The sequence below is a fragment of the Phacochoerus africanus genome, chromosome 8 (genome assembly GCF_016906955.1).
Source record: "Phacochoerus africanus isolate WHEZ1 chromosome 8, ROS_Pafr_v1, whole genome shotgun sequence".
NCBI classification, from domain to species: Eukaryota; Metazoa; Chordata; class Mammalia; order Artiodactyla; family Suidae; genus Phacochoerus; species Phacochoerus africanus.
Window position 1 is genome coordinate 53623823 of NC_062551.1, and position 21822 is coordinate 53645644.

A 21822-nucleotide genomic window follows, 5' to 3' on the forward strand; every position below is an offset into this window, starting at 1 on the left:
CCACATCGACTAAACGCCCAATGGTGGGTGGGGGTGGGGGGGACAAGGAGGAGAGCCTGCGGTGGGGTGGAAGGGGAGGCCCAGGTCCGGGTGACCCTGTACCCAGGACGGGGGAGGCAGAGCCTCACTGTGGTTGGGGGGGGGTCCCCCACCACGCATGAGACCTGCATTTCCTCCAACACTGAGACACGCCAGCAAGGCTGGGCTGCTTGCGCTCGCTTAGCTCGATTATGCTCCTGTCAGGGGATGGGGGGCAAGAGAGGCTTCTCCCCACGCCAGGGAGCTGCGCCCGACCTCAGGCCTTGCTTTAAGCCACAGAGGATGAGTGGCAAAGGTGGAAAGGCCGGCCGGGGCCGCCCACGGGCCCGCAGCCGCTCTTGTGGCCGTGCCTGCTGCCCGTGACCTTGTGTGTGAGGGTGAGGCTGAGAGAGGAGAGGCTAAAAGGATTAAACAGCTGGAGGCACAGGGACGGCCAGGGGGCCAGAGCCGCGGCCATTCAGGCCTGGTTATTACCGCGCAGAAACCTCCTCAATCTTCTCAAAGGTCCGGGCCACGGCCAGGTAGGGGACCCTGGGGAGGAAAAGAGAAAACTGTACACACCCCACGCTGCCCTCCGGCCACTCGCCTCCCCACGCCTCCCTGGGGACAGGCTTGCTGGTCCCCAAAAGACACCTATGACCCCACCAGCCTGCTGCCAACTGTCTCCCCCAAACAGGGAGGGGAGAGGCTGGCCAGTTTCCTCCCCGAGGCCTGGGGTGAGAGGGCCCCTGGCAGTGCTGGGAGGAGGGCAGGCTGGGCAGCGCTGGGCCTCACCTCTGGCCCGCCTGCCAGCAGGCATCCTGGACAGGATGGTAGTTGTTCTTGGCAGGATTGTAGCTGGGAGGGTCCGGGTGTCTGCGGAGGAAGAAGGGAGAGGGCAGGCTGGATGCCTGGGCGGAAGAGACGTCACCCTCCCGGTAACACTGACAGAGCTCCTGCTAATGCTGTACCAGCCCAGGCACAGGCCACAAGAGTGAAGGCAAACAAGCTCGCCAACCTGGAGCTCACAGTCCAGTGGGAGAGTCAGGGACGAACAAAAGACATAAGCAAATAAATCATTTTAGGCATTAAAAAATATCTCAGACAACTAAACCTAACCAGGTAGGGGGAGGAACGAGGAGAAGGGATGCTACTCCAGAGGGTGGTAGGGCAGGCCGGAGACGCTGGGCAGAATGACAGGAGGGGCGAGCAGAGTGCGTACCAGGGAGAAAAAAATTCCAGGCAGGGGGAACAGCAAGTGCAAAGGCCCTGAGGTAGTGACACGCCTGGCATGTCTGAGGAACAGAAAAAGGGTCAGCATGGCTGGAGTGAAGCAGCTCCATGTGGATGTTGTTCAGACTCTACTCCAAGAGGCGAGGGTCGCCGGGGGTTCTTGGCCAACCCTTCCCTCGCCCTGTGGCTGGACCAGTAGGAGGGGGGCAGTCCCTGGGCACCACAAAGTGCCAGGCATCGTGCTAAGAGTATTAAACCTGCTAGCAATCAACCCTGCAGGCAGGGATCCTTCTACTCCTATATCCAGATAAGGAAACTGGGCACAGAGTAGTTAAGCAGCCCACCCGAGGTCACACAGCCAGTAAGCGGCACAGCCCCAGAACTGCATTCTGAACCTCCACCTCGTCAGAGCTACCAGAGTCCACACTCTACAGTCAGACTCACTGGGTTCATTCCCCGCTCCACCACAACCAGCAGTCATTGTGAGGAAGCAGCTTCCCCGTCAGAGCCCCAGTGTCTCCATCTGTGGAGTGGGGCGACCAGGAGTCCCCACCACGACACGCTGTCAAGAGGTTAAGGAAGGGACTCTGCTGAGGGGGCCACTCCTGGGTGCGATTCGCAGGGAGCCGTTTTCGAAGAACACTGACTCCCCAGCTTCAGGCCCGTATCTCCTCCAAAACTGGGAGGGGGGTGGCAAAAGGGCGGGGAGAAGACGCCGCATTGTTTTCAGCTCCTCAGCTGCTCCTAAAGCACAGACGAGGGAGGGTGTGGGCAGCTGAGCTGGCCGGGGCCTGAGCTATAAAGACGCTGGGCTGCTGAGGGGCGGCCCTCCTGGTCCTTCCGAGAGTTATCACCAGAGGCGCAGGGCACGGCGGGGAAGAGATTCTAGAGCCAGACTGCCTGCTTCAAATCCCAAGCGCCTCCCATGTGGGACCCGAGCAATGTGATCGAAGGCAAACCTCCTCCTCCTCACAGCAATAATACCAGCAGCTACAGCCTGCAGGGCTTGGGCCTGGCCAGACCCTCGTCTAAATGCCTCAAACCCTCAGGAGGAGACGGGCCCAGAAAGGCTAAGTCACCCGGCCCGGGTCACACAGCTCCCAGTGGAGCTGGAATTTCTAAGCACTCTGCAATATGGTCGCGCCTCCACGCCTCACTTTTCTCATCTGTGAAATGGGGATACCAACAGACCTGACACCCAGAGTTGCTGTGAGGCTTCAATGCGTTAGGATACGGAAGGCACGCTGCTTCATGCCAGCACACCACTGACAGTGGATAAAAGGGTGTGCTTCGTGCCATTAACACGTCCCCATTTTATTTTCATTTATTTTTTGGCCATGCTCACGGCATGAAGACGCTCCCAAGCCAGGGATTCAACCCGTGCCACAGCAGCAAACGGAGCCACTGCAGTGACAACACTAGATCCTTAACCTGCTGCGCCACAGGAGAACTCCAATGGGTTCCCATTTTAAAAGCGAGGAAGTCAGAGGCCCTGAAAGTTTGTCTGTCTCCTTGAGGCAGCCAGTGACCAGGCTGGGAATTGTCTAAGACAAACGATCACAGCATCACCCGAAATAAAAGCCAGGACATTGAACTTTCTGTAGGAAACCACTTCTGTTCGAGAAACTCACTTGAAGAAGCCAGGCTTAGGAATCAGGGGGACCCGGGTTCCAGGCCTGGCCTGTGCGGCCTGCGGCAGATGACCTGCCCTCCCGGGGCCACCTGCCTGAGTGTGTGAAAGGACCCAAATACCCACTTCCGCCACAGGATTGCTGCGGAGATGAGGCAAAAAAGCATAAAGGGTGCCTTCAGCACCTCCCCTGACATGCAAAGGGGTGCAAGGAGAGGAGCTGATCGGCCCACGGGGCAGTCACGTGCTGAAACGGTGCCATTTACTCTCACTGATAAGGTCTCGACGGGGGTACAAAACTGTCACTGAGAATCCCCCGAACTTTTTTAGAATAATGAAGCCTTCACAAAATCTGACAGCTGAAAGACTGCTGGGTGACGGCCCGTCTCACTTTAGGGACCTCCCCCCAACCTGATGGGAGCCGCCCCGGGCTGGCCGCCTAACTCTGTTGAACCCGTTGTCCTGCTCACAGCGGAAACCCACTCACCCCGTGGCCTCGTCCTTTCGTAGGGCGCCGGGTCCCTCTTCGATCGCTTCTTTTTTGGCTGCCGGCTTCCGGGGGGCTGGGAGGCAAGACGGGCCATGGTGGGTCCTTCCCCTTTGGAGAGCCCCACCCACCCGGCATCTCCAGCCAGCAAGGGCCCGGGGAGCCGGCCACGGGGCAGGAGAGGTGGTTCGACTCGGACCCACGGAGGGCAGGAGGGACGCGCAGAATTCTGTGCAGAAAGACCCGGCCGCCTCTTCCCCACTTGGCCCGGGAGGGGAGGGGGAAACACTCACAGAAGAAACTGCTGAGCGACTTGAGAGTTCTGGGGGGAGGCTTTGCCTGGCTGTCCACCTGCACTGCCTGCTTCGCCGCCACCTCGGGCCCTGAGATGCTTGCCGCCACCGCCACTGCCACCGCCGGGGGCTCTGCTTCGAAAGTGAGGTCAGAGAGTGATGCAAACAGTTCTGACCCTGAGGTTCGCTTTTTTTTTTTTTTTTTTACGAGGTCATCCAGACTCTACAGATGGAAAGCTATCACTCTGCCCTCTTCCTTCCTATACTGTCAGTTTTGAGCCCCTCGGGCCTGATGCTTCGGGACTAACAAATGGAATCCTTGCATTTGGCCTGAAACTGGAGACTTAGGGAGAGGAGTGAAAAGAAATCTCAGCACAATGAGAAGAAAATCCTCCCACTGCTGCAGCTGCAGAGACTCAGCTGTGATTCTGACTCCTAAAAATGTCCCCAGAGCATTGTCTCCACCACGGGGCCCCCGGACACCTCGACCGCAGGGGCCGTTTTATTGCCCCGGAGATTTTACTCTTAAGTGACTGCTCCATCAGCAATGCCGAGGGTCTATGACTTCTGAAAGATGCATCTGGTTGGAGGATGACTGGCTCTTTTCTCCCCCCACAAGCAGGGAGGGAAAATAACAACAAAAATAACAACAGTATAGTTCAATCATGGCTCCCATCATGGCTCAGTGGTTAACAAACCCGACTAGTATCCATGAGGACGCAGGTTCAATCCCTGGCCTCTCTCAGTGGGTTAAGGGTCTGGCGTTGCCGTGAGCTGTGGTGTAGGTCGCAGATGAGGCTTGGATCTGGTATTGCTGTGGCTCTGGCGTAGGCCGGCGGCTATAGCTCCAATGTAACCCCTAGCCTGGGAACCTCCATATGCTGTGGGGTGCAGCCCTAAAAAGACAAAAATAATAATGATAATAGTAGTAATGAAATCTATCATTTTCCCCTAGAATTTGAATTTAGACAACACATTGGAGAATCTCACCTACGTCTCATCTACATCTTATTTAACTTAACTCTCCTTCGAAGACATCTGACATCGAAACCAGAGAGACGGGGCTGCAGGGAGAGAGAAGGCCAGAAACTCACTGGCGGTCTTTGGGGGCTCAGGGGGCGTTGTGGGCTGGTCCCCTTCTTCTGCTTCCTGCTTTTTGCTCACTTCAGGCTCTGTGAGGCTTTCTGTTGGTGTCTCAGCTTCTGATGCATGACACAAACATCAGAGGGTGAAAAGTCACTATGAACCCCCCAAGGCATTTTAAATCCCAAGACCCCTTGCCTCTTTCTGTCCTCTGCTGTGCTGACTGTACCTCTGGAAAGTGACGGGGGTGTAAGAGACCCCTCCTGGTCAACCCTGAGCAAGGCCCCGTCCTTTGGGAAACTGACCCCAATGTTCACCTGTGCAGCTTGAGAAACAAGGGCAGTCTTTTCTTATAAACCATTATTTCAGAATTATTCACCACAAAATAGAACACGAAAGCATTCAAAATGCCAAAGGTTCACTTGTTAGAGATAAAAATAAAGTCCTTTTTTTAAAACTGATTGAAAAAAAAGATCCTTCCTCCAGGGTAATAATAAAAACTGCATCAACTAACTTGGGAAAAACCTGCCTTCGTAGAAAGAAGCCACGCCCCTCCCAAACTCACAGACAGTCAAGAGCTAAAACCAGGCCATTTATAGGAAACTCTCTTACTGACTAAAAATTGCCACCAGGAAATCAAATCTCGAACAAATTCAAATCTCCCCTGGGAAAGACAAGCCTGATAAAGACCCTTTATTAAGCAAATCGACAGACAGTGGCAAAGGCTGAAATTACTATAATCTCACACAACTGGTCAGCAGATCAGCTCCTCACGGCTGCGTTTACACTTTCAAGGGAAATTAGCGACATCTGCTGGACACCACACGAACTACTAGCTTGAGGTGGTGGCAGTGTTCCATTGCATTCTTTGCAGCGCCTGACCTTATCTTTCTGCAAAGCTGGGCACCCACTGGTGGCGTGATAAAATGGTTTTATCTTGCAGAAAATTCAATATGGAACAGGATATGAGAGCGGAAGTTTGCAACTGGATCCCAAAGTCTGAGAAACTGTGCAGAGCCCAGGAGACAGCCTTGTAGAAATTAACTGTGACTATCTTAAGAATGAGATAAAAGGCTATTTTTCCTTTCAGTGTATGGAAGTTTGGGAACCTCTCTGCTTTCTGGTAAAATTTACAAAACCACTTAGAGGAAAATACTTGCCATACAACAAATGTAAACACAGAAGAGAAAAATGGGAAACGGCCTATGAATGAATACTGAATTAAGGTGGCCAATGGAACACAGTCCAGAATGCTGTCGCAGCAGATCCCCGTGTGGGGCCGTGGGATTCTGACAACATGTGGGGGTTCCTGGACAGAGGCGACACATCAGTGGAGTCTGCACATCCTGTCCTCTCAGGCCCCCTCCCTTCCAGACTCCCCACTGTGCGCATGCCCACGAGACACACACACAGAAGCACACACTCACACACACACACAAAACACACAGCACATAGCTAGTCCCTCTCCCTCCCTGCTCCTAGGGCCTCACCTTCTTCCGTCTTCGGCCTGTTAGCTTCTCTGTCCTTGTCCTCGCTCTGCTCTTCCAGGACATCCTGAAATGTCCGTTTGGACAGCTGCTTCCGGGCTGGGAAGGCAAAGGGTTCCGTGTGGCCTCCTCGCTGCCCGCCCGCCTGCCCCAGTGAGCTCAGACCCTGCGATGATGGGGCCCCTGCCCTTGTCTGCCTGCCTACAGCCTCTGCCCTGGTGCTGGCCTTATCCTTCAGGTTCTGCTGCTTCCTGGCTGTGTGACCCTCTCTGTGCCTTGTTCCTTCTTCGAAAATGGAAGCAATCCCACCAAGGGAACAATGATAATGGGCCTGGCCTGACCAACAGATGCTCTGGGTGCCCCGCCAGCATCCCCAGGATCTTACTATCTCCTGGGGCCCGGACAGCTTCTCTGGATCCTCAGAGGTCCGGAAGCGCAGGGATCTGAGGCCCTAGGAGTGGCCCTCAGCCGGGGACCGAGGGAGTGGGGGTATCGACACCCCAGCTCCCAGGACTGGGGTGGGTGATTCACAGGCACACATTCACACCGATTCCCAGACTCCTCGCAGAATCCAGCTCTGGCTGCCCAGGAGGAAGCTGACCAGAGAACACATCTTACTGGCTGCTTCCCCTTCCCAGAATCACTCAGCAGCCCCCAAAGGCCTCCTCCACGCCCACTCCCCCTGCCTGGAATTCTCCCCTCCTCGGTCCCTGCTCCCTCTTTCATCCTTCAGGGCTCAGCATGGTTAAGCTCTCTTCTAGGAGTTTCCCTGGAGTCACAACCCCTCCCCTGAGCTCCCTCCCTCCCTGCACACAATCAATGCCAATAACAGACATTTACTGAGCACGTCCCACGGGCTGGGCCCAGGTCCACAGACTTTACCTGTATCCTCTTCTAATCCTCCCAACATTTCTGTGTGGGAGGTACCACAATTATTATCATCGGTGTTCCAGATAAAGCCCAGAGAAGGTAAGTCACTTGCCAAAGGTCACATGGCCCATGGACAGTGGGGCTGTGCTCTTAACCGCAACCCTAAGACCAGAGCTGTCACGAGAATGGCCGAATGATGCAGAAATCCAGGCGTGGACAAAGCCAGCCAACTGAAAGGGCAGGGCCGGGGGCTCCTTACCTGTGCGACGCTTCGGGATCCCTGAAGGGGAGATGACCTCCGGAGAGGAGCTGGAGAGGGAAGGGCTGCTCTCAGGAAAAGAGACAGGACTGGGATGGGAGACTTGTGGAGAGTCTGGAGCAAGTTTCTGGAAGAGGAGAGAAAGAGCAATTCTTAAGTGAGGGCGGAAAGAGGGAGCACCCAGCTATGTCATTTTCCAAACACTTGAGAGAGTACAGAGGTTCTCAGCCCGAGCTCAGGCCTCGTTACCCCCTTACCTGGGCCCTCACTCTAACCTCCTGCACAGTTTCATGGTCCCAGACTGTCCTTATCATGGACCTAAAAATTCTTCTTTTCTAAAGGAACAAAATCTTTGATGCTTAGCTAGACATAAGGCCCAACTAAAAATTGTACTTCCCAGCCTCCCTTGCAGCTGAGTATGATCAGGAGCCCCAGGTCTACACCATGGAAAGGGAGGGGAAGTGATCTACATGTCCCTTGGTTCAAAGAACATTCACTTGAAGGCAAGTGGAGCGCCCTGCTCTTCCCCCTGGCTGAATGCAGATGCTCCCTTGAACAAGAGCACCTAAGGCTGGCAGGCCTCAGAGCAGAAGCAGCCCGGCTGACACTGGAGGAGGTCCCACTAATCCTGGATTTTTGCGCTCATTAGAGAGAGAAATAAATTCCCACCTTGCTTAAGCCACTGTTATTTGTGTTTTGGTTTCAACTACTAACTAACTTTACTGGGTCCCAGGCCCGTTATTAAGTGACTGGAGTTATTCGGCTCCAAGCCCGCTCCATTCACTCCCCCTTGTGATGCTGGGGCCCTGCAAACCCGTCTCCTGCTCTGGCAGCCAGCTCTGCATCAGGCAGTGCCAACGCAGGGCGCTCAAGGAGACCACGTGAGCCGATCCCATCTACAGTATTTCCGATACTTGCAGGGCCTGCTACGTGGTGCCCATCAGAGCCCAGCAATGCCAGCACCCACTGCCCAGTGCCCCTTCCGCAGACACCTGAGCCCCAGGCCCACAGGGCCCCTCCACGCTCAGAACTACCCCACCCCCACCCCCCTGCCAGCATCTGCCATGGTCTGATTTTCAGCTCCAAGGCCCTGGGGGTGGGAGTGCACCCTGCCTGAGAGTTCTCTTTTAACTCCTCCTTCAGTTACCAATTAATAACGGCAGGTCTAGCTGACAACACTTTCTATTAAACTGTCTCTTCAAATCATTCATGTAATTTCTGCCTATCTGGATCCTGATGGATACAGGCCCCAAAAGGATGCTTCGACTGTTGCCCGGGACCCAAAACTCCCTCTGTCCCTCTCCTGCCGTGGCTCCCAGCAGCCTCATGGCAAAGTCCAAGCTCTCAAAGATGTCCCTGTCCTTGCTGGGGACCCCTGAACTGCTGAGCTCTGCAGAAGGCAGGCTTGGCGTGTGTGCAAAAGCCCAATAAGCCGAGGAACGCTTAAGACGGCAAAAGCCAGACAGGCGCACATCCCGACGCAGGTTCTAGAGCACAGGCTCTTCTGCTGAGATAAGATAAGGAACTCAAATGATCACTTTGTCGTTGTGCAAGCAGCCGCATTAGGTCCTAGATGAATATACCAGTGACTCGGTCGCTAGCAGCTTTCTTTCACCTCACGAGGAGGCAACCTTGAAACTGCCTGTGCCTGTTTCTACCCACTAACCTAAATGTGTCACCTTCCCTAATACAAGCCTTGTGGGCTAAAGCCTAGGGGCCGTTGTTCTACAGAACAGGGTGCCTCCTGGTCCCCCGCTTACTAACTGTGAGAGTCTCGTGTGTGTTTGTGAGACCACGCCGTTCCCCTCGGAGGATCTCCCGGGCCCTGCCGTGCAGGACGCAGCCACCTCACAGCAAAGTTCAAGCTCCTGACGATGTCCCCATCCAGAGCCCCAGAACCTGTGAAGGTGTTCAGTGATCGGGCAGAGAGCCGTTAAGGCCGCAGATGGAATTAAGGTTGCTCATCAACCGCCCTGAAGATGAGTGGTTACCCTGGATCATCCACGCGGGCCCAGTGTAATCACAGCGGCCTCAGAAAGGGAAGAGGGAGGCAGGAGAGGAGAGGAGAGTGAGAGTGAGACGTGTCCACAAAGAAAGGCACAGAGCTTTGCTGTCAAAATGGAAAAACAGGGGCCCTAGAAGCTGCAAAAGGCCAGGAAGGGGACTCTTCCCTCAAGTCTCCAGAAGGGGACCCAGCTCTGGTGACACCTTGATTTTAGCCCATGAGGCCTGGCTCAGACAGCTGACCCCCCAAACTGCAAGATAATAAACTTGTGTTACAGCAAATGGGAAACGGCCTCGCTACACCTGCACAGCTGCCACCCTATAAGGCGGGGTCTAACGGAACCAGGCCAAGGAGCCGAGCCCAGGCCCCAGGGGCACACGGACCTGATGCAACTGCCCAGTTCCTCCACGACCTGGGGCACTACCTCCAGATTTCTCCCAGGCAGCTGACGCACGTGGTCCCAAAGGCCAGTGGGAATTGCGGTGCCTTCTGATATGCGTGGGCAGGCTGCGGGGGACCTACCTGGCGTTTGGGGGGCGTAGAGGCTTCCTCCTCATCCTCCCCTTCGCTGCCCAGCACCCGGGCCACCTTCCTCCCAGGCCTCCTTACTGGAGAGTCGCCCTCGGGCACCACTCTATTCCGCTCCTTCAGTGCCACCCTGGAAGGTGAGGAAATGGAGGTTTTTCCAACAGGCAGGGTGGGGACCCTGCCCCAAACCCTCCCGCCCCCTCATGACGTTTTGCTCCCGCCCCTGCCTTTTAGACATTCCATGCACACTGAATTTCTAGGGGCCTCCACAGCAGGTACTCTTAACCATCCACCTGCCCACCCCACATCTCTGGAGTGCTCCTTGGCCTCAGTAGAGGCTACTCAGGGCAGAGGCTGGCCTCCCACAACCATTCGGAGACCCCCTTTCTTTCAGTCAGTCCTCTAAGTGCCTGAGTCTTGGCTAGGTACACAGCTGCCCGGCTAAAGACTACATTTCCCAGCCTTCCCTGCAGCCAGCTATGCCCACATGATGAGTTCAGACCAATAGGACCTAAGGGGCATGCCTGACACCTGCGACCTGCTCCTAACTGCTTGTCCTCACTGCTGTCTTAGCCCTGGAACTCGACTTGCTCAGCTGCTTTGACAGTGCCGATGAGGGCATGACAGAGGGGACAGAGGGACAGAAACAACCTGGGTCCCAGGACCACCGGGTGGTACAGCGTCACCTACCTGCCCGAACCTGCTTCAACAGCTAGAGTCTTTCAAGTGATAAAAGGCAATTTCAATTTTAACCCAGTCACTGTGACCTTAGTTCAAGGCAAAGCTGCTCAAGTACTCCCTTGACATTGGCTCGGAGGTGCCCCCAGGCTGGTGAGGAGCAGACACAGGCCATCAAAGTAAAGCATGATATGTGAGCTGATGGAAGTCACCACGGAGCTGAGGACACAGCTGACTCCTACCTGTTTCCGCACTCACAGAGCGCATGGTCTGGACAGAGACCCAGACGTACAACTCCCGACTTAGCTCCATGCTGGAACATTCCTGTCAGGGGACATTTTCATCTGGGGCGGGGGGCAAGGGGCCCTGCACCTGCAGCATATGGAAGTTCCCAGGCTGGGGGTCTGTCCAACAGCACAGCCACAGCAACGCCCGATCCGAGCCACGTCTGCAACCCACACCACAGCTCACAGCAATGCCAATTCCTTAACCCATTTAGCAAGGCCACGGATCAAACCTGCAACCTCATGGTTCCTAGTCGGATTTGTTTCCCCTGTGCCACGAGGGGAATTCCTGTCATGGAACATTATTACAAGGAATAAAGTGAGTTTTGATGAAAGCACGTGGCTCTAAGACATTTTTTTGTGGGGAGAGAAAGGCTGTCAAATCCACAAGAGGAACTGCTGTCGATTTTATTCACTGCTAAATCCACAGGGTCTAGAACAGTGCTTGGCACAAGGCAGATTCTCAGTAGATCTTTGCTGAATAAATGAATCTATACAGTACAATTCCATGAGTGTAAACAAACAAACAAACAAACAAAAACCCAGGAATATTTGCCAATAGGTACCTGCAACTTGCATACACAATAATCTTTTCTAATTTAAAAATAAAATTAAAAGTGAGGAGGTCCCATCATGGCTCAGTGATTAACGAACCCGACTAGCATCCGTGGGGATGCGGGTTCGATCCCTGGCCTCGCTCAGTGGGTTAAGGATCTGGCATTGCCATGAGCTGTGGCGTAGGCTGCAGATGCAGCTCAGATCCCACGTTGCTGTGGCTGTGGTGAAGGCTGGCAGCTGCAGCTCTGATTTCACCCCTAGCCTGGGAACCTCCACATACCACAGGTGCGGCCCTAAAAGACAAAAAAGAAAGTGAGTATTATCATCTGTTATATGTCAGGCATGTGCCAGCTACTTGAGATATAATAGTGACCAAAATAAGGAAGTGCCCCTGTGGCGCAGTGGGTTAAGAACCTGATACTGCCAGAGCTGTGGCATAGATCACAACTGCAGTGCAGGTTTGATGCCCAGGAACTTACACATGCCACAGATAACAGCCAAAAACAAATAAATAAATAGGGACCAAAATGAGAGTCCCTGCCATCCAGTATATTATACAAGTGTGGAAAACACTTACTCAGTCAACAAATCACTAAGCACCAACTATGTGTTATAACTAAGTAGGTCAGGTCCATGTATGTTGGTTTTTTGGGGGCCACACTGACAACATGTGGAAGCGCCCAGGCTAGGGATCAAACCCATGCCACAGCAGTGGCAGCACTGAACCCTTAACAAGCTGAACCACCAGGGAACTCTGTATATATGCTTATATGCACAGAATAAAGGTATGGAGGGATCTATCTCAAACCTTAATACCAGTGCCTCTGGGGAGTGAATACCGAAGGACTTCAAATTTTCACTTTACCTACTTCTCCGAGCCGAGGTGTGGACAATTACGTGTAATCCCACATACGCCAATCTACGCTAGAAAAAAATACCTGCACATGCGCCCAAGGAGCCACACATACAGACTATTTATTGCAGCATATGGACTGTTTCAGCCAAAAGGTGGAAACAACATCAACATCCACCAGCAGGGAAATGTTAAGTATAACCATTAAATGGAACACAAAGCAGAGGGTGAAAGGGACTGGGTGGCCTCTATGGTCACGAAGGAAAACATCTCTACGTCATACTGTTGCTGAAGAAACCAAGCTGAAAAACCATATACACAGTATAATCTCTCTTCTTCGAGAAATCAAAACATGCCGCAGAAAATCAAACTACATAAGCGTGTACATATGGCGGTGTAAACACAAAGGGGGCGGATCTAAAGTCAAGAGTTTGGATAAATTATGAGCTGATTCTTACCACTTACTGAGCGGCTTTTATGAACCAGGCACTGTCCTCTAAGTTGTTAGTGGGTTAATGCATCAAATCCACACAGGAAGCCGGGTACAGATCATGACGCCCTGTTACCCAGGGGGACACCGGGGCACAGGAAGTGAAGTTCCTTGCTCAGGGCCACAAACTGGGGATATGAGCTAAATCTCCCTTGAGCACATGCTCTGGAAAGCTAACTGGTCCGGGGGGGATCACAGGACCCAAACAGGGTCTTCCCAAGAGCTTGTGACAGGATGCTGTTCTCTTCCATGTAGATGCAGCCAGTGGCAGGCTGTCCGCCTCACAGAGAAAGTCTGCTCCAGAATGAAGTCGAGACACTGGGCCAGAGCCCTGAAGACAACTCTGAGGCCCTGGATCCAGCCGTGCTTGAAGCTGAACCTACCTTTGGCCTTCCCAGTTACCAGGGTCAAAAATTTCCCTGAGAGGCCCTGAGATATTCTGAGCTACGATTATAACACTGGCAGCCAAGAGCATCCTGAGTGATAAAGGAACAGATTCACCACCTCCCAGCCACAGAACGTACTTTGGAGGGGACTCTATTTCTCTGATACTGTTGGATGTCTCCTTCTCTGGCTTCTTTGCTTTGCCCTCTTCCTTGGGCTGGAAAAATGACCTGGAGGAGCAGAGAAGAGGGGGGCAAGGAATGATAACAGTACCAATAACCCTTCCAACACACCTCACACTCCAGGGCCTCTGACACCCATCCCCACGCCAGCATGCAACAGACTTCAAACAACTCCCTTAGACCAATATGGAGATTGAGACAAATGGAGGAGGCAACACTCACCTGTCGGCCCCAATTCGCTTCTCACCCGAGAGGTGACACATCCCAATTTCCATTTCACGAGTATTAACCACACACTCACTATGTGCCAGGGCCTGTCCTGGGGACCTGGGGACTCAGCAGTGACCCAGACACATTAAAGCCCCTGCCTCTGACACTCTGGCAGAGGGGGCAGGTATTAAACAAGTAGCTACATACAAAGTGTCCAGAGGCGTGAAGTGCTCCGAAAAAGATAAAGTGAGGTACCCTCCCCTCCACTTGAGGCGGGAGCACTGAGTGGTTTGCTCCCAGAGAGCAGAGCACTGAGAGGTACCAGGCACTGAGCAGGCACTTGACTCAGACCTCATAGGCTCCTCTGAGAACCTCCAACAAACCAAATCAGGGGACAGGCCACAGGTGTCAGGACAAAGAAAGCCTGAGAAATGTTGCCGAGAGGAGGCTGAGGAGGCATGACGAGTGAGTCCAACGTGGTTTGGAATCAGGTCCTGGCACAGAAAAGGACATTAACAGCTAAGCTGGAGAAACGCAAATGAAGGCTGGGGCTTAGTTAAAAGGAAGGTCCTGCTGCTGGGTCCTGCTGTGACCATCGGACCACAGTCAAATAAGATGTCAACACCAGAAACCACATCGACGGGGTACGGGGACTCTCTGGACTATTTTCCTGGCCTCGCCCAGGGCATAGGGAAGTTCCTGGGACAGGGATCCAGGTCCGAGCCACAGCATTGATAACCCTGGATCCTTAACCTCCTGGCCACCAGGGAACTCCAGGACCAACTTTACAACTTCTTACTACGTCTAAAACAGCTCCAAAATTAAGCTTATTTAATCTTTAAAAAACAAAATAGGAGTTCCCATCGTGGCTCAGTGGTTAACGAATCCAACTAGGAACCATGAGGTTGCGGGTTCGGTCCCTGCCCTTGCTCAGTGGGTTAACGATCCGGCATTGCCGTGAGCTGTGGTGTAGGTTGCAGATGCAGCTCAGATCCCGAGCTGCTATGGCTCTGGCATAGGCCGGTGGCTACAGCTCTGATTCAACCCCTAGCCTGGGAACTCCATATGCCACGAGAGCAGCCCAATAAATGACAAAAAAAAATAAAAATAAAAAAAATAAAGGAAGGTGACAGGAAGCAATCAAAAGTGCTATCATCCCAGGGAGACTGTCCCAGGATTTCACGTCACTTGAGACACGGCCTCGGGTTTGTGTAAGCCACCATCCCCCAAGTTTCTGGGGTGATGTCGAGGTCTGGCTCTGTCTAGAGTTCTCCTGGGAACGGCCCTCCCCCAAATTCTCTCAGTCCCTGCGCTATGGGTGGAGGGGCCCTTTCACCCCCAACCAGGGTGGGCATGTGTCCCAGGGCCTGGCCACTCAAAGCCCTGTGTCCCTGGGGCCACTACAGTGTCTGGTTCAGGGTCTGGCATGCAGCCCAGGGTGGGCCCACACAACCTAACTCTCAGTATTGCTGGAAAAGGAGTTCCTGTCGTGGCTCAGCAGTAATGAACCCAACTAGTATCCATGAGGACTCAGGTTCGATCCCTGGCCTCGCTCAGTGGATTAAGGATCTGGTAGTGCTGTGAGCTGTAGTGTAGGTCTCAGATGTGGCTTGGATGTTGCTGTGGCTGTGGTGTAGGCCGGCAGCTGCAGCTCCATCTCAACCCCTAGCCTGGGAAATTCCATATGCCGCGGGTGCAGTGGTAAAAAGCAAAAAAAAAAAAAGTATGTGTGTATACATTTTTTATTGCTGACGGCACTTTTGATCGCTTTCTGTCACCTTGCTTTCTATACATACATAGAGAGAGCCAGGAGAATGACTGCCTCTTTCCACTGGGAGTGCTGACTGCAGGGTGCCCAAGCCCAGGGAAGAGAAGCTGCCAGAGTGACCCAGTGTCACGAAAGCAGAGCTGAACCATAGAGACAGATTCCTAGCGACAAAGTGTGGAACCTGGGTCTCTTAATCGAGGTCTCCCCTACACCAGCCAAGGAGTTGCCCCTGTTCTCCTGAGGCCAGCCTGAGTTAGTACCGGGTTTCTGAACCTGGGCCTTGCCGGCGCTTCAGGCCAGGTCGTTCTGTGTTGCAGGGGTCTATCCTGTGCACTGAGGGATGTCTCACAGCTGCCTGGCCCTTGTCCACTAGATGCTAATAACGGGACACACCTCTCTCCTTCCAGTCATGGCAACCAAAAATGTTTGATGTTGGGGGGCGTGGGTGACTGCCCCTAACTGAGGAACACTGGGTTGGGGTGGCTCAACCTTGCAGCTAAAAACTGTGGTTTCGACACTACTCCTTTTTCCTATCTCCCACCCCATGTTCCCTACTGCTTAACTCCTGGAAATTTCTACATGAAGACTAACCGAAGTTTTTCTAAGAAAAGTCACAGCCTTCAGAAGTCACACGAAGACAGAGGCAGGGATCATAGTGCTGTAGCTACAAGCCAAGGAAAGCCAAGGATTGCTAGGAACCAGAAGAAACTAGGAGAAAGCGTGGATTTCTTCTCCCTCAGCCTCCAGAAAGAAACCACCTTGTGCCAACCCCAGACGGGATTAAGACGGCGGGCTGGAAGGACCAGAGCTCAACTTCTTTCCTAAAAACAACAAAATTCACAACTAAAGACCGAGCAATCTCCACCCAAATGGACCGGAAACCTTAAAAAAAAAATACCCTACTCCAGAAGAAAACGAGGAGGTCACATCAAGAGGTAGGAGAGGCCATTTCGCGATATAAACAATCCCGTACCTCCCAGGTGGGAAGCTCCACAGACTGGAAACTAACTGGTTCACAGAGACTCACCTACAGGCGTGAGAGTTCTGAGCCCCACATCAAACCCTCACATGCGGGGAGCTGGCACTGGGAGAAAGAGCCCCGGAGCATCTGGCATTGAAGGCCAGTGGGGCTCGTGCGCAGGAGCTCCTCGGGACTGGAGGAAGCGGAGACCCCATTCTTAAAAGGCGCACACAGACTTTCACGTGCACTGGGTCCCAGGGCAGAGCAAGGTCTCCATAGGAATCTGGGTCAAACCTGACTGCAGTTCTTGGAGGACATCCTGGGAAAACAGGGGTGAATGTGGCTTGTGGTGAGGGAAGGACATTGAAGGCAAAGCTCTCAGGAATATTCAGCAGCTGCCTTTCTCTGGAGGGAGCCATTTGGGGAAAATCTGGCCCCACCCGTCAGTCAGCTGCTGAGAAGCCCCAGGGCAAACAACCATCACAGCCCCGCCCCTCAGTAAACAGGCTGCCTAAAGACCCCCATCCAGAGACTAAGCCCCACCCACCAGCGGGATTCCAATCGGCTCCACCTACTAGGGGGCGGGCATCAGCCCCTCCCATCAGGAAGCCTACAGCAAGCCCCCATTCTGACTTCAGCCACAAGGCGGGCAGACACCAGAAGGAAGAGAGGCTACAACTCTATTATCTGTAAAAAGGTCAAAAACCTATAAAAATGAAAAGACAGAGAACTATAACTCAGATGAGGGAGAAAGGAAAAACCCCAGAAAATCAGCTAAGCGATGAGGAGATTCTCAGCCTCCAGGAAAAAGACTTTAGATTGTTGATGCTGAAGATGATGCAAGATATTGGAAATAAACTGGAGGCATAGATGGATAACTTAAAGGAAACACTGACCAAAGACATACAAGATATAAAACTTAAACAAGAAGAGATGCAAAATACAATAACTGAAATAAAAAATTCACTAGAAGCAGCTAACAGCAGAATACAGGAGGCAGAAGAACCAATAAGCGAGGTGGAGGACAGATTAGCGGAAATTATGGATGTGGAACAGAAAAGAGAAAAAAGATGGAATAGAAATGAAGAGAGTCTCAGAGAACTCTGGGACAACATTAAACGCACCAACATCCGTATTATAGGGGTGCCAGAAGGAGGAGAGAGAAGGAGAAGGGGACAGAAAAAGTATTCCAAGAGATAATAGCCCAAAACTTCCCTCACATGGGGAAGGAACCACTCACTCAAATCCAGGAAGCACAACGAGTACCATATACAATAAACCCAAGGAGGGAGTTCCCATCATGGCGCAGTGGTTAATGAATCCGACTAGGAACCATGAGGTTGCGGGTTCGGTCCCTGCCCTTGCTCAGTGGGTCAACGATCCGGTGTTGTCGTGAGCTGTGGTGTAGGTTGCAGATGAGGCTCGGATCCCGAGTTGCTGTGGCTGTGGCGTAGGCCGGTGGCTACAGCTCCGATTGGACCCCTAGCCTGGGAACCTCCATATGCCGTGGGAGCGGCCCAAGAAATGGCATAAAGACAAAAATAAATAAATAAATAAATAAACCCAAGGAGGAATATGCCAAGACACATATTAATCAAACTGACCAAAATTAAAGAGAAAATCTTGAAAGCAACTAGGGAAAAGAAACAAGTAACATACAAGGGAACTCCAATAAGGTTATCGGCAGATTTTTCAGCAGAAACTGCAGGCCAGAAGGGAGTGGCATGATATATTTAACGTGATGAAAGGAAAAAACCTCCAACCAAGATTACTTTACCCAGCAAGGCTCTCATTCAGATTTGAAGGAGAATTCAGAACCCTCACAGATAAGCAAATGTTGAGAGAATTCAGCAATACTAAACCAGCCTTACAACAAATACTAAAGGAACTTCTCTAGGCAGAAAAGAAAAGACAGCAACAGGAAACAAAAATTCCACAAATGACAAGGCTCACCAGTAAAGGTACATATACAGTAAAGATACGAAATCATCCATGCACAATTATGCCACCAAAATCAGAAATCATGAGAAGAGGCGGGTACAAATGCAGGACACTGGAGATGAACTTGCCATTAAGAGAACAACAACTTAAAACAATCTCATATACATATAGACTCTGATATCAAAACTTCAGAATAACTGCAAACCAAAAATCTACAACTGATACACAAACAAGGAATCTCTGGAGAAGAAATATATCTCATAGTAAATAAGCACATCATCCACCATGAAGGGGGTCATTTGACATCATTCTTGGAATGCTGAAGTCTTCTTAGATCTGATTCTGATTTCCTCTCCATCAAAGAATTTATGATAATTATAATTAAATAATACTGTTCTACAACTGTATTATTAATAACCATTTCTCTCCATGGTACAATGTAAGGTCTATAATGTCTTGTTTATCACATCACCTAGAATGGTGTAATGCCTATACTGAAGAATCAAGAAGATGTAACAAACTGTGAGGACATGTTTATATAGTTACACTGTTTTTTAACCAATTTATGCATTTTATATTTTACTTATTTTCAGAGGGTATATTATTTTTGTTATTCTTACCAGTTAAGCTATTCTTTTTATTATGCTATATAAAATATTTAATGGTATATAAGGCTTTCTTCTTTATAAATTTTAGTTGCATAATATAACAATTTTAATATAGAAAAAAAAAAAAGAAAAGGCACAGCATTAGAGAGAGGAAAGGGGAGCCTGGAGGTGGTAGGACGGTGAGGGTCCTTACATGATACTTCGCTGCATGATGGCGTCAGAATTCTCCCTCCCCTCTCGGCCTCCTCTTCTCGGTCGGCTGTTCCTGAAACAGACATCCAAATACTCAGTGAGGATTCTGACTGCGCAGAGATCCAGACACCTACCCGTCTAACTAGGGAAAGCTTCACATGCCGAGGTGTGAGAATGGCTGCAGCATCTACACAAGTGGGCTGGAACTCTATGCTAACCGGGTCAGCCTCCTCCGGGCCTGTCCACCACATACGTCGGCCTCCGCCACTAAAGATGATCCCGCATTTCCCACAAGGAAAAAATGTCCACTCTGGGGAGTTCTCATCGTGGCTTAGTGGAAACGAATCTGACTGGCATCCATGAAGATGCAGGTTTGATCCCTGGCTTCGCTCAGTGGGTTAAGGATCCAATGTGGCTGTGGGCTCCTGGCCTGGGAACTTCCATATGCTGCAAGTGCAGCCCTAAAAAAACAAAATAAGAAGAAGAAGAAGAAAGAATGTCCACTCTGAAGACAGGGAGAAAGGCCTCTCTTCCTATGAGGCCCAGGAGCCCTTCAAAGATCTTCCCAGGTGCTGAGCCAGACCAACCACCTGTGTGTGAGCTAATCTTTTTTTCTCTTTCTAAAGCCTTGAAGGAATGTACCCCCTGCGTATTTATAATGGTCCTTCAAGGGTGAATGGGTAAACAAACTGTCATATGATGCATTTAATTACTGAATTCCATTCCACTGGAGAATGCACTAGACTGAAATATTTTATTTGTGTGTGTATGTGTTTCTAGGGCTGCACCCATGGCATATGGAGGATCCCAGGCTAGGGGTTGAATTGGAGCTGCAGCTGCTGACCTTCACCACAGCTCACAGCAATGCTGGATCCTTAACCCACTGAGCTGGGCCAGGGATTAAACTCACATCCTCATGAATACTAGTCGGATTCATTTCTGCTGAGCCAAGATGGGAACTCCTGTGAAATATTTTATACCTTTCTCCTGAATATGCTACTCTCCTTTGTGCCGAGGATCAAACAGCTCTGCGTCCCCTAAAAGACAACTCAGGAAGCAGAGACAGGAGAGGGACAGTGCCCTGGTCAGGGCCACACAACCAGTCAATGACAGACACCAGAAACGGAGGGTTCCAGTTCTGAGAACTATCTGGATTCGCATTTAAAACATCCCTACCCCAGAGTTCCCATTGTGGCGCAGCAGAAACGAGTCCGACTAGGAACCATGAGGTTGTGGGTTTGATCCCTGGCCTTGCTCAGTGGGTTAAGTATCTGGCATTGCCGTGAGCTGTGGTGTAGGTTGCGGACGAGGCTCGGATCTGGCATTGCTGTGGCTGTGATGTAGGCGAGCAGCAACAGCTCCGATTAGACTCCTAAACTGGGAACCTCCATGTGCCCCAAAGGTGTGGCCCTAAAAAGGCAAAAAGACAAAAAACAAAACAAACAAAGAAACAAAAAACATCCCTATCCCTCTCCCAGGGTCAGAAGCCCTGGGGATGGAGGGGGAGATCTGCAGGCCCAGGGGTCCTAAAATTAAGGTCTTACGGTCTTACTCAACTCAACACATCCTTCCTGCCTTTCCCTCGTGCCTTCTTCTCAGGCTGCCTAATAAGTCAGAGGTTCAAATGGGCTGAAACGGTGGCCAAGGAGTGACGGCCATAATCCCATTTTCTGCTGTCTCTCCTCCCCCTTCCAAGCCAGCTCCCCTTTCCAAATGCCCCTCCCTGCCAAGTGCCCACCCCGTTACCCTTGAAGCTCTCCCAGACTTCTCTCTTCCCTCCTCAGGCCTCTCCGGCCCTCAGGCAATGATAAGCCATTGGGCAATGATAAGCTCAGACCTTTCAACTACTCTCCCCTGAGCCCCACTCCCTCCCAGGCCTTGGGCCGCCTCCTTGCAGGGCCCTCCAGAAAGTTCCTGACCTTTCATAAGGCCTTAGCCCATTAGGCCTTTGCCTCAATCTTACCATTGACTTCCCCCTGACCCCACCCATCTACCTGGGTTCAGCCTTTAAAGCTGGCCCCGTCCTTTTTTTGTTTGCTTTTTTTTTTAGGGCCGCCCCCACAGCATATGGAGGTTCCCATATGCTAGGGGTCTAATTGACGCTGCCGGCCTATGCCACAGTCGAGCCACCGAGCCGCGTCTGCGACGCCAGGGATCGAACCCGCAACTCCATGGTTCCTAGCCGGATTCGTTTCCGCGACGGAAACTCCGCTTTCAACATTTCCATTAAACTTTTCCCTAGCCCCACCCCTTCCAGGTGGGCCCGCCTCCCCCGGCCCCGCCCCGCAAGTCCAACTTCCAGATGACCCCGCCCACCGACAGCCTCTCCCCGCCCCCATCCCTCTAAAGACACGCCCTTCCATGTGGTCCCGCCCCTCCAGGCCTCTCCTCAGAGCCGGTTCAGTCCAGGGGCTCCAGGCCTCACCTACCTTCTACCTGCCCCTGAACCTCCGACAGATGCTGCCCCGCCCCCTCGAGCGGCCCGTTGCCCGCGCTCTCCCCTCCACAGCGCGCTCCTGGCCGCCTCACCGTCTCCCCACGTCCGCTCCACTGCAGCTGACCGACGCTGCGAAGACATGAACTCTGAGTTTACTACACGCGCGCCATCCCCCAGCCCTGAAGCCCCGCACGGACGACTCCACTTGCCTCTCTCCGGGCCAGACACCGCTGGCCAGAGCGTCACACCCGGAACCGCAGGGCGCTACACTGCACTACCAAATTCGCGCCACAGAGTTCGCGCGCAGACTTCTACGGCCGGGGGCGGGGCCGAGCTGAGGGGCGGAGCCCGGGCGACGGCCGCGCCGCCGTCGCGCAGAGGGT

The 21822-nt window shown here is 52.3% G+C and overlaps 1 protein-coding gene across 8 annotated transcripts in view; it reads right to left on the reverse strand.

Moving 5' to 3' along the window:
* Nucleotides 1-21822, reverse strand: part of LIG1 (DNA ligase 1) — a 64876-nt gene that overhangs the window by 17172 nt on the left and 25882 nt on the right. Inside the window, exons 1-12 of one of the 8 annotated variants that reach the window (XM_047789860.1) lie at nucleotides 21649-21701; nucleotides 21532-21568; nucleotides 19004-19075; nucleotides 13281-13370; nucleotides 9888-10023; nucleotides 7361-7487; nucleotides 6235-6330; nucleotides 4756-4863; nucleotides 3662-3796; nucleotides 3369-3444; nucleotides 814-894; nucleotides 514-570 (exon numbers count right to left, since the gene is read on the reverse strand). In XM_047789860.1, coding sequence (XP_047645816.1) covers nucleotides 514-570; nucleotides 814-894; nucleotides 3369-3444; nucleotides 3662-3796; nucleotides 4756-4863; nucleotides 6235-6330; nucleotides 7361-7487; nucleotides 9888-10023; nucleotides 13281-13370; nucleotides 19004-19020 — 923 coding nt within the window. In that variant the 5' untranslated portion in view covers nucleotides 19021-19075; nucleotides 21532-21568; nucleotides 21649-21701. Of the gene's footprint in view, nucleotides 1-513; nucleotides 571-813; nucleotides 895-3368; nucleotides 3445-3661; nucleotides 3797-4755; nucleotides 4864-6234; nucleotides 6331-7360; nucleotides 7488-9887; nucleotides 10024-13280; nucleotides 13371-19003; nucleotides 19076-19220; nucleotides 19337-21431; nucleotides 21569-21648; nucleotides 21747-21822 lie in introns of those variants that run through there. The other 7 variants (XM_047789858.1, XM_047789857.1, XM_047789859.1 and 4 more) reach the window with 7 other exon arrangements.